Source organism: Bos javanicus, chromosome 6 (genome assembly GCF_032452875.1).
Source record: "Bos javanicus breed banteng chromosome 6, ARS-OSU_banteng_1.0, whole genome shotgun sequence".
Taxonomy (NCBI): Eukaryota; Metazoa; Chordata; class Mammalia; order Artiodactyla; family Bovidae; genus Bos; species Bos javanicus.
In genome coordinates, this window is record NC_083873.1 from 67,491,239 (window position 1) to 67,504,369 (window position 13,131).

A 13,131-nucleotide genomic window follows, 5' to 3' on the forward strand; every position below is an offset into this window, starting at 1 on the left:
AAAGACAGACACTTAAAACAACATTTCTATGATACACTCTGGCAACACAAACTTCAGGAAATCTTTAAAATTTACATAGATTTAATACTGGATACAATGCAAAACCGACTTAAAATACCCACATTCAGTTGACAACATACAGGTTCAACAATTTTTTAGACTGTAGCATGGTTCTAGCTAAATCCAGTGGTAATTTTTGGCTAAAGAGGAGTTTAAAATCAAGATCACAGTTATCAAAACATAACCTAGGTCAACTTCAAAAGGTCAATAGGAAACAAGCAAGTTTCTGCTTTGCCCCACTTACGGATTTATCTAAGTTACGTTTCTGTTATTCCAAGCTGATCCTCCTTTGATAAGGATATAATTCTTATACTCTTTCTTAAGCTCAAATGACAAATTACAGTGAGTTGGCTAACAAAATCTGACTTATGTGTATTCCTTTATCAAGAGGGATTGTCCAGGATAGAGGTTTTCAGATCTTTTTTTTCTTAAATAAAGCAGAGGAATACTCATTTCACATGAAACATACAGTGGAAATCAACTGTGCAAAAGTGATAACAAAACCAGGGTTGTGGCAACAGCCCTCAATATGCATTTACGGAATGAATGAATACACGCTGTGGGCTTTCAAGGCTGGGGAATATTTTAGAAGTTTCATTTGCAGTTAAGTTTATTTTGTAGCAAAGTATTTACTATTACCATGTTCAAAGCAAGACTAGGTTTTTAGAAAATCTCTTATCATTTGATTTGGCCTAATTATGAGACCTAAGTTAATACCAGCTCAAATTACTGTGACTTGAATAAAAGACAAAAGCATCTTTAATTCATTCTAGGGTTCTACTCAAAAGCCATATTTATTCCTAGGAACATTTCAGAGTGCCAGACAAACTTGAAAGCAATTATAATGATCTTTTAAAAAAAAAAAAGGCAAATGAAAGAACCTGACCATTATAAAAATGTCAAGAGCCTACCTTCAGAGCTTCTAAATTCTGAACTGAAAAAAGCAAATAACTGCAAAAGACTTTAGAACTGGCTTATGCCTGTGAGGTAGGGCAGCAGGTCTCTTGAACCAATCACACTTTCTTGCCTAATTGTGTAGGTTTTTCCTGTTTCCTACAACTTTCTATGTTTTTTAAATTGTGGGAGTGACAGCAGTTTTGGAGGGTGATGACCTGCTCTTTTAGAAAAAAAAAATTGAATATAAAATAGCAGTGTACATAGACTAAGGGTGCATATTCTTTAAACTTTTAAAGGTGTGTCTATATATATGTATATACTTAGATGTGATATGTGATGTATTAGCAATGGCTATAGTTTTTTAAAAAAGGCTAAAAGCCACTGCCCTATGACACTGAATAATATGTGTTCCTGGGTTCTGAGAACCTGTCCAGCTGCATCTGGGAATACATACGTGGTGAACAGTGGCTACCCCTGAGCCAGTGTGAGGGCATCTGCTGGACCCTGAGGCACCATGGTCATATCCTCACATCCTTGGGGTGGTGGGGGAGAGGTGGGGAGTGGTAGTAGCTGAAGCACACAGGAAGACCTCCATACAATGGTTTCCTATCAACAAGTAATGGTGTGACGTGGTGGAAGCTGTTACAGTTCACTCCTCCACCTCGCCTATTTGAGTCAAAGGAAACATCCCTTCAAAGAGGACTGATGAATGCGCATGGGTTATACGAGTAACTTGAACATCCTTGGACAGAGGTGTAGCATGACATGGTGTGGATACTTGACAGTAAGGCATTTGGAGCTCTTGAAGACAGACATTTATAACAATTTTAGGAGGAACATTTCTGTGATCTGTTTGATGTAAACTTTTCAGATTTAGGAGTCTGTGGCTTAGGGGACTAATGTCAGCTATGGGAATAGGTCCCAAACAGCCTGACACAACCAGGGCGATGGGCAATCCTATTGCTCATTTATTTTTTTTAGAAACTGGCAAATGTCTCAATTTGGGCCAAATGAGGTGTGACAAGAAGTGTGCTGAAAACCTTAGGAGAGTTAACTTCTTCACTTTCCTGAGAGCCTTTATGGAAGTGACCCTCACTTTCTCTGAACACTGCCATGTATGGACATTTGAGGTGAAGCCGACTTGCAGAGAAAGGCAGAGCTTAGAGAATGCAAAGAAACAGCCAGAAACTCCACTGAGGTTTGCCTAAATAAGCTCTGACTCTGGGCTAGCCCAGTTCTGTGAGCAAGTAAATCTATCTTTTGAGTTGGACTTTCCACTTAGGAAGCATCTAAACTGACCCAACTATCAATTTTCTCTAAACTGAATCAGTTTTAAGGAGCGAGTCCTTGGTATTGAATGAAACAAGGCATTTGAGAGAGCTAGCTCCACCCTGAAGAAGAAAGTGGTGGGTGATGTCCTGGGTAGAATCTCAGTCACAGCAAAGTGTTCCAGAGCGCCAAAGGCACCTTAATCGTCAATCTGGTTTCAGGGCCACCTTCTTCAAACTTGTCCGATAGATTTAAATGAAACGTTTACTCTTCTGCTGCACATTAATTTGTGTGGCTTACGCAAACACTTAAGTCTAAGTACACCCTCAATTAAATACTTTTGAAAAAAATCCATTTTTACTCTATACTTTGAAAGATAAAGATGGAAAAAATTAGATGTTCCTTTTATTTCAGACTTATTCTGCTATTGACTAACTGTACTAATTATCTTTAGTTCCCAACTTAGATTTGTACCTTTTGACGTGATACTGCCCTGAACAAGGAAAGATTAAATCCTTGTTTAATCCTGTGGTTAAATCCTTCATTCTCATGTAGCTGTAGCTATTCTATAAATATTATGAAGGAAAGCCCACATCCTTACCTCTGCATCTTCCAACTCAACATCTAAAAAGTCAAAATCCTTAAATACGCCAAACTGTTGTTCACTGCTATTATCTTCCACAGCTACTTCTTCCTCTTGAATTATGTCGTCTGTTGTAGAAATGAGGCTAGTTTGTTGGTCACCGACTTCCAAATCCTCGTTAGAAGAAAATACAACCTGACGCCCAGCCAAAAACAAAACAAAACAGGCCGTCCGTTAGCTCGGTCACTCTGAATATGGGGCATCAGTGCCCTATGAGCCACTGCAGGCCTCTTCTATCAGTGAGCTCAGAGCTTTAATTTGGGCAAATGTCTAACTGTGTGAATACTGAATTAGCACAGGGGCCAAGTGTCATAAAGGCAAGTGACAGTTTTTTCATTCTTAGTCAACACCGTTAAGAAAAGGCAAACAAGGAGACACAATGATTTCTGTTTCTTCATGGACTAACACTTCTAAGATTTTTTAAAACACTTACACAGGTTTTCATGATTACTCACCGATGGATTCTTTGGAAGGCCAGACTCTGGACCACAGAGAGAAAGCACATTCATTAGCTTTTCTCTTGTTCTTCGCTAAAGAGAAAGAAAAAATGCAAACGTTAAGATTACTGATGAAAATAAGGCAAATTCTCAAGTTCTCACAAGTACCATAAAATTGATTCTTCTGTTCTATGAACTTTTATGTACCTGTGATAACTGCGGCCTCTTCCAACTAACAGGCACCAAGGCATTAGAGTTAGAACCGGAAGAAGTGGAGGAAGTGCTTCTTGTCACCGCGATCACTTTGGGTTTCCCATTCCTACCAGCTGCGCTGTGCTGATCACCATATTTATTTCCAATAATTGGTGTCTACAAAGAAATAAATTGCCAGTGTTTGACTCACACAGTTCAACGTAAGTGGGTTAATAGTGTATCTGTGATGACATTTTTTACAAACAATCAGAAAAACAGCATAAGGAGAAAGATTACTTAGCAAAGGCAGATACTACAAAAATCAAAAGTAATGATACTTTTTTTTTTAATAGTAAGATTTCACTTTACTGGAAACAAGACTCTGAGGAGACTGTTGGAGAACTTATTCCTACTTTAAAAATAGATCTGTTGTCTTTAAAAGCCACCGTCTACATCTTTCCCCCCATGATTATAAAGTATGTCCTCTTTGAAAGCTCAGAAATACAAAAATGATTTTACAAAATCACCTGTCATCTCACCACTCAGATTTAATGTTGGTTAACAATTTGGTCAGACTTCCCCAGTATCTCAGATGGTATAGAGTCTGCTTGCAGTGCAGGAGACCTGGGTTTGATCCCTGGGTTGGGAAGATGCCCTGGAGAAGAAATGGCAACCCACTCCAGTATTCTTCCCTGGGAAATCCCATGGACAGAGGAACCTGGCAGGCTACAGTCCATGGGGGCACAGAGTTGGACACGACTGAGCGACTAACACACACAATATTTTGTGTATTTTTTTACGTAATTGTTAAGTATGTGTCTAAAAGTGCTTTTGCAAATATTCAAGATAAGTAACAACTTCAAAGTGAAAGCTATCATATAATGTCTTATTGCAAATCTAATATATGACATTTCCAAAATTTATTTCAGTAAAATTCCATGATGAATCCAAAATGGTGCTTACCTGGCTTTGTGAAGTGTCTCAAATTTGCATTTGAATATAATTTTAAGCTCATCTGCATGTCATACAAGTCCCTTTATGATCTAGTTCCTGCTCATGTTCCCAACTTCAACTTCTACCACTCGTTCCTGAACTTTGCACTCCATCAAAGCTGAGTTTGTTTCCCAAGATATGGCGCCTTTATGGACCTTGGTGTTGACACATATCCCCTGCTCTGCACGGAACACGCACCAAGCAAACCCTGAGGCACTTTGAACGCTGCCGCCACACTTTCAAGGAGGCCCATGCTGATGCCACCACCACATCTGGGTAATTACTCTTGGACATTTACCCAGTGATGTTGATTTGTTTCTTTGCCTGTCTCCAATTGCTCTGTGGGAGTCCCTAGACTGAGCGAGACTCATTGCTATTCCTCTAGTATATCTTCAGTGCCTACACATAGCAGGTACTTTAGGAATTTTTGATGAAATAAATTGAAATTAAGTATCTGATATATATCAAATGTTCTGAGGATTCATATTACTCTTCAAACAAAACAATTGTTACATTATCAATTTCGGACTCAGAAGAATAGCAAAGCTAGTTTCTCTATAATATTCCCACGCTGTGTACTCCATGTTTGAAATTCTCAGGTGATATTAACTAAAACACTAGCACAAGCATACTTTATATCTTAAAAAAACATAAATCAATAAGCTTCAGATAAATTCAGCACCAAGTGCTGTGCTGTGCTTAGTCGCTCAGTCATGTCTGATTCTTTGCCCATAGACTGTAGCCCTCCAGGCTCCTCTGTCTGTGGGGATTCTCCAGGCAAGACTACCGGAGTGGGTAGCCACCGTTCCCTTCTCCAGGGGAACTTCTGACCCAGGGATCGAACCCAGGTCTCCTGCGCCACAGGCGGATTCTTTACCATCTTGAGCCACCAGCGAAGCCCTCAAATACCAAGACTAAACTGCAAATTTTTAAAAAATCTGTATTATCCTTTTCAATTAAAATGTGAGTAGATTTTCAATTGCTATCTTTCTTAACTCCCCCTACCCTGCAAAATACTTGATTGATAACTTCCCTCTTAAAAACTTCCTGCTGGTCTGTTTTCTATCCTGTTCCCAGACTGATCTCCCTAAAATGCAAATCCTAATATTTTCTACTCCAGCTAAAAATCCTTGAGGAGCTACTACTACTTCAAGATATAACCATCTCGTCCGACAATATCCTCATGATTGTGCTGCTCCCTATGGCTTCAGCTTTCTCTCTCATCACACTACTCTATTCTCTGTGCTACATGTTCACAGTAGGCCATGCTAATCAGAATTTTCTAGAGCGCCATGCTTCCTCACACTTACAAGCTTTCATTCACATGTGCTGCTTTTCCTAGGATTAATCTCCCCTGCCCACACTTCCATGTACGCTCCCATTTAGTCAGATTAAGTTAGATGTACATGCTATATAGTCCTATAAAACTTCGAACTTACTTGGCAACCAAAGCACTGTGTTTATTTGCCTATCTCCTCAAGAGGCTACAGGCGCGCTGAGAGTAGGCCTTTTCCCCATGCCCACCTTGTTTTCAGGGCACCTGTCACAGCATCTCCTGCTGAGTATGGGCTCACTCAGTGCTTGATTAATGACAGAATGAACAAATGAACATTTCTAATACAGAGCCTTCACCAATACCTGAGCATCTTACCTCAGATATATCAAAATGAAAATCCAAGGTCTTCCCAGGCAACTCCTTAGAGACATTATTAAAAATTTTAGTGAAGGATATCTCAGGAGAGCCCATATCTCCTCCATAGGTCTTGGGGATATCGTTGGGCACGACAAGGCTTGCCGAGCGGGATACCACCAGTTTTAAGATGTTAAGGGCTTCCTTCCAATAAGGACTCTGGTTTCAAAAATTAATAGACATATAAAAGTTAAAAATACATATGTAACTAAGAACAAAAACTTAGTTACATTGTAGACAGTGAAAATATTATTTCTATATAAATTCCTTGTCAATTATTCATTTTTACTCTGAGGTCCTTAACTGAGGGTCTGAGTTACACAAGGATAGAAAATAAGTTATTATTTCTACTGTTAGATTTACAAGATATTATATGCATAATAATGCTAACAACTCAGGATATTTTGCACTGTTCTCAGTAAGTGCTTTATAAATATTATTCATTAAGAAAGTCTAATACAGTAATCTGGCAGTAGGGGTAAGCCAAAGGGTCGTATGTATGTGAACTTTCTAGATGAATGAAGTACATGGCCCTAAGACTCTAAACTTAAAATGTTTTAAGCCTTGTTGATAAACTATTTTTAATGCATCAGATTTCTTAGACATAAACATATTAAAATATTTTTAAAATTTAGATATTTCTTAATGACTCAAGCCCCAAATAATAAGCATAAGTGCTGTGCTAAAACAATCCTCTCAGTGATTCCTGACATGTATAGGGTGAGCTTTCCCCCTCATATATGGTGGCAATGTTTCGAGTTATTTTTCTGCTTTTCATTTTGTATATTTCTACCAGTATAATTTAGGAATGATTTACATGACAGATGTATAGGTGGAGAGAAATCAATGTCTAATTAAGAATTTAGAACATTTCTCTTTTACCATCTACTGAAAAGAATCATGTAAAAAAAATGACTTTTTTTCTTACTTGTGGTACTAAAATCACACCACCTCAACCTTTTATTATACATATTGTTTCATAGTTAACAGTTCTGAACCAGGTAAAATATTACTAAAAAAAGGAAGTGAAAAAATCCTTAGCAGAACTGAGTTTTCCAATTTAGTTAACATCTCGATATGAAGCCATCTAAAGCACAAAATATTAGTGATAATAGAAATGTCCAAATGATATTGTGACAATTTAAGCACATCACTGTAGAAACAGTTTATCTTTAACAAAATTAAATAGAAATCATCATTTTTTTTCCTTATGTAAAAAACTAGGAGCTCTGGGCACTGTAAAATGTGCAAGCCTCTTCAGGGATGTTCCTGTAAATTATATTGGTAGCTGTGTTCTAAATGTAAAAGAAGGCCTACACGTACTTGCTTGCTGAATCCTACCATTCAGATTCTGCTTTATGTCATTCACATTGGGAACATTTTCCCATCTCATAAATATTCCTGAAAACATGATTTATAAACTAACCACTTCCCCTGTTCTTAAGACATTTAAGGTGTTTCCAATTTTTTATGATTATATATTGTTTTTGAGATGATCACTTTCTATACATAAGATTTGTAGCTACTCACCTGTACATATTTGCCAATGATCTTTATGATCTCCAGATTAAACTGCTTTACTGGGGCAGCGGAGAGGTCAATATGACTCAAAAGACTGTAGATGATCTGTAGTAATGACTGCTGCATACTAGACAGTCCTTTTTCTAGCAGCTAAAAGTAATATTAAAAATATATTTTAATCAGGTTCAAGAAAATTCCATTGTATTTACATTACTGATGTTGAAAACCACAATACAGAGTTAACCTAAGAGTTTATGGTCAGATTATCAGAAATCCAGAGAATAATGAAGGTAAAAGGTACTGTCTGCTATTGTTACTTGTCCTTGCTTCAGAAAGGAGAATTAGGTAGATTGTTTTTTTTTAACCTTAGTGTTTACTTTCATACCCTTAACTAATTTAATTGAACACCATTTATTTTAAAACTCCTCTACCACCATTACCAAAGAATAACTAACTACTCCCGAGCCATTCCCATCAGCCAATGACTACCCATGTAATCTTGGACAAGTTTCTTAACCTCTCTGAGCCCTGATTTTTAAAATAAAAAGTGATACCACTTTCCTATAGGGTTTGTGGGACAATTAAAATTATATCTGTGTAATTTTAAATACATGTAAATAATTTTAGTACTGTTGTTAGTGATAATCTGAGATTCATTAATCATAGAACAAGGATAACTTATACTAATAACATTTGGGGCAAAGCATTCTCTTTACAGACTGGAAATGTATTTCCCATATGTGGTACCCAATAGGCTACACTGTACCAGTGTCAGACCTTAAAGCCCCATGGGTCAGTCTTCAGGGAGACCGAGTGTTACTTTGTGATGATGTGCTCAGTGGTGGCCGACTCTTTGCAACCCCATGGACTGTAGCCCACCAGGTTCCTCTGTCCATGGAATTCCCCAATCAAGAATACCGGAGTGGGTTGCCATTTCCTTCTCCAAGTGTTACCTTAGTGTTGGGCTTTATGGTGGCACAAAAGTGAAAGCTGGATTAAGACACTTAAGTTCAAAACAGCTTAGGCCTTAGGTCTGGCTTTATGTTGGCTCTTGTCCTAAAGGTACAGGTGTAAGATAAACCTAGTGATGCACATTCATGCATGTCAGGAAGCTCTCAGGCAGACAGCTCACTCTGTCAGCTCACTCAAATATAAAGGTGATGGGAATAAATCTATCAAAACCAATACCTTAAAAATTCACACCATCTTGAGCACTTTATGATGGGCACCATCAGTGACTTGGATAAGTTAAACAGTGCTGTAAGCAATACTTAAATGCTTATTGGGTTACAAATAATTTAAGTCTGTGTGTTAGGTTTAATCTCTAGAGGTCAACTTTCTAAAAAGGAAGATATCACTTTATTGCAAGCTGATAAACATTTTTAGTGACTAGGAATTTCTTCCTTTTGAAGGTCTCCAGTATTCTCTACCCAGTAACTTACTTTCCTAGGCATGGAGTTACTTCCTCAACAAATTAATACAGTCGACCCTTGAGTAATACGAGTTTGAACTGTGTCGGTCTGTTTATATGCAGATTTTTTTCAGTGCCACAGCAGTACGTGATTCCCAGTTGGTTGAATCACGGATGTAGAGGGCTGACTGTAAGATATACTCGAAACTGACTACATGGAGAGTTAGCACCCTTAATTCCAGCGTTGTGCAAGGTCAACTGTGTTAACTTTTTATCCTGTTCTAGGACTAGTTTCAGAGAAGGCAATGGCACCCCACTCTAGTACTCTTGCCTGGAGAATCCCATGGACGGAGGAGCCTGGTAGGCTGCAGTCCATGGGGTCACTAAGAGTTGGACACGACTGAGCGACTTCACTTTCACTTTTCACTTTCATGCATTGGAGAAGGAAATGGTAACCCACTCCAGTACTCTTGCCTGGAGAATCCCAGGGATGGGGGAGCCTGGTGGGCTGCCGTCTGCGGGGTCGCACAGGGTCGGACACAACTGAAGCAACTTAGCAGCAGCAGCAGCAGCAGGACTGGTTTTAAATTCTATTTACTGCCCCGCCCATCATATTTTAGATTAGGAGGTAAACATATCACCAGAATAAGTACTTGCCCAGAAGAAATGACTGTAAAGTCATTTAAAGAAATGACTGCTATACTATTATTCTAGAAAGAATTTCAGAGCCAAGAGCTAATTTATAGAAACAAAAAACGATAACCATTTCCTAGGATCAAGACCATGGAAAAAAAAACCCATTTTCCATTTTAAATAAAGGTGAGGTTTATATTGAGTTTTGTGTTATTTAAAGACAGTGAATGCAGAAATACATTCAAAAACCGCTAAGTTGAAGTTTACATTATTTTGAGTTTATACCACTTAAAGAGAGTGAATGAAGAAGTAAACATTGAAAATGAAAAAAAAAAAACTCATTTGTACTTGAACGATATTACCTGTATATTTTTTCCTCTTAAAAAAGATGTTACCTCTATTCACTCTTAAATAAAATTTGAAAATTAGTATTAGTGCTGCTCTAGAAATAAATACTCTTGAAAATTCTGTCACAGAACAGTTGCAAGATCCTTTTATGGGGGTAAATATACCTCTGCAAGATAAGTCACAAGACTAAACGTAGTATCTGAGAAGGAGTCATGCAGGTATCTGCACACTACGTTGATCCAGTTAGAACAATCTCTGGAGTACGTGTGTGTACTGTACAGGCTCATCATGTGAGCCAGGTTGACAAGTGTTGGGCATTTTTCTTCTGCACAAACCTAAAAAAACAACAAAAAAAATTTCATTTACTTAACAACATTAAACATAATTTTATATTCAATGTATTCATTTAATGAAATAATTTAGATCTATACGTTGAAGCATTAATGCATTTTATCTCAATACAGTAGAGAAGTTAAACAGAAAAGGAGAAAGCACAAGGCATCCTTGAGGGAATGACTTAGATAATACGGAAAGATGGTTAATATGTCAAGCACTTCCATGGGTGTTAAGAACACAGCTTTCTTTTCAGTCCAATATTCTAGAAAAATGTCTTTGGTAAAAACCTAAAGTTTTTGTAAATCCTACATATCATCTTGTAAAAAGAGCTTTGTCTTATAAAATCCATATAAGGTTCAAAGTACAAGAAACTAAATAGGCAGACTCAACCAGGAAATCCTCAGGGAGGTTCAGAGTTGCTGTGCCAAAGAAGAAATGCTTTAGTCTCAAGGTGTTCAGGGTATCTCACCAAAGCAGTCAGCTGCAGAAGCCTCAACATGTGTGATACAGTAAAAGGACTTCACTGGAGGGCTGATGAAACGCTGGAGCCCTGCGTCTCCAATGTTCAGGGAATCAGCTAAAGCTCTCAAGGTCCTTGGCCAGTCATTTACAGGCTGGTACAAAGTATACTGACGTTCTTAGAGTTTGCTTGATATGGTATTACAGTATCTGAATCAACAAATGTTTGGGAGAATCTAATGGGCCAAATGCACCTTGTCTGTTCCCTGAGTCATTGGTGGGGATGTTCCTAAACCTCCTTCAAGGATAACTGAACAGTGAAGAACTGGAAAAGGGCCATGTTAGTCTCAGCTATTGTGAAAGGATAGCCGTGACAAAAGTTCTTTTAGTTCCCCTTTTTTTTATTTTCCTCCCTTATTCTTCCATCTTATTTTCACAAACTGCCTACCTAGAGCATTTGATAAAACAAGAGTATTATCTTTTAAAATATATATAAATTTTCAATTTTCAGATGACTGTAACTGACTTTTACACTTATTCATCATGCAGACAATATCACTGGATAAGCCCAAGATATGAAGGCGTGCAAGACTCTGCAGAAACTTAACATAGTACCTTGGAAGTTATTTTATAAAATCATTCAAAGCAGTTGTTTTCATGCATTAGCCTTTTACTCATAAAAGAGACACCAGGAAGAAAAAAGAAAAAGTTGGTTGATATTTCAAAAAGATTTGTATTTCACTTATATTTCAAGATATAATTACTTGTATTTCAAAATATAGTAATTTTTCACACTATTTTACAAAACCATATAACTTTACAATTTCATAATCTGTTACTCTTCAGCAAAAATTTTTATAGTTTGAGGTGAATTCTTTAATCTTAGCTTGAAGAATGACATTCTGATAGAATTCTTATCTTCTTAAAGGATATTTTTTTGAAAGAATGATTTTTTAAAACCTAGTTTTTGAAAAGGAAGACATTCTTTGGAATATAGGCTGTGCAATTTTATAGTAAAGCAAGACCAGCTTAATTTTGGAATTTTGGAATTATCAGGTTAAATTATGAGCCACAAAGAGTTATGTTTTATAACAAAACTTTTTTAGCATGCTGTTTTTGCCATAATGAATAGCTAAAAGGACAATATTTGTTCCAAGCATTGCCTCATTTTGAAATGCTGTGCTCTCCACGGGCACAAACAGCAGCAGCAGTGATATTTGCATAATGAGGAAGCACATAATGGCAGAAAATCACTCTCAACAGTTGAAGTGAGAGAATAATTAGGGAGTCAATTTAGTCCACATCCTGCAGGTTGCTGAAAGCCAACAGAGGGAAACTTTGTGTGCCACTCAACAGGAAGAAAACAGACTTCACAGCAGTTTATGACTCACAGAAAGCCATGTATTTGATTTCTTAAAAACAAAAGATATTTGGGACATTCCTGTGCTTTGCCTCGGTCATGACAGCACAGGCTTGGAGCTCAAGGGGCTTCCATGGTCTTCTGGCCACACTGTGCTTCTCACCTGCCCCAGCACTAAGCAAATTACTCATCACATTTCAGCTGCCAATCTCAAATGTTTCTACTTCCCTTATCAGGGAATTTATGCTTTTTATTTTCTTAAAATCCCCAAATAAGCCGATATTTTTTTCCTTATATTTTCTTTCTTAACCCTCATGTAGGAAAAAAAAAAACCCTTTGTTTACATTTTCCTAATGGTATGTTATCAGAATATTAAAATGAAAGTCATTTTAATAAAATTTTAAAATCACTTTTAGACCTCATTAATGCAAATACACGTTGGGTTTTTTAGTGCAAACCATCATTTTCACAACTAAGATGTATTTCCATTAACTATAATGATGGCTCTTCTTTTTAAACACATGCTTTTAAAATGGTTAAGAATTTCTCCACATCTATTTAGAAATTTAAATAGGGATAGACTCAACAGCATATTTTATTAAATATATTTTTGTCGTTCATTAAATATTATCCATCAAGATAATGAAAGTGTTCTTACTCTTGTAGCTGTATATGTGATAATTGGGTTGATAGTATTTTTTGATTCCATTGGTACCCAGAGATAAATCTGCACTTACCGACATTGAAATGTGGGCCAGGGAGAGGTGGGTGTTTGTTTAGCTTTCTAGAAGCTTGCTCTTTCCATTTATTGATGTGCTATCTGCTACCTGAATCTCAGGTTTGAAAAAAGCTGCTTATATAAAAAGCTCTTCCAGAGAATTT

General features: G+C 37.2%; 1 protein-coding gene across 10 annotated transcripts in view; it reads right to left on the bottom strand.

Annotated features, from left to right (window-relative positions):
- Positions 1-13,131, bottom strand: part of FRYL (FRY like transcription coactivator) — a 268,553-nt gene that overhangs the window by 25,858 nt on the left and 229,564 nt on the right. For all 10 annotated transcript variants that reach the window (XM_061420109.1, XM_061420111.1, XM_061420112.1 and 7 more), the window contains 6 exons: positions 10,259-10,429; positions 7,712-7,852; positions 6,143-6,340; positions 3,514-3,675; positions 3,325-3,399; positions 2,828-3,004 (listed from right to left, as the gene is read on the bottom strand). In XM_061420109.1, the coding sequence (XP_061276093.1) occupies positions 2,828-3,004; positions 3,325-3,399; positions 3,514-3,675; positions 6,143-6,340; positions 7,712-7,852; positions 10,259-10,429 (924 nt within the window). The remainder of the gene's footprint in view (positions 1-2,827; positions 3,005-3,324; positions 3,400-3,513; positions 3,676-6,142; positions 6,341-7,711; positions 7,853-10,258; positions 10,430-13,131) is intronic.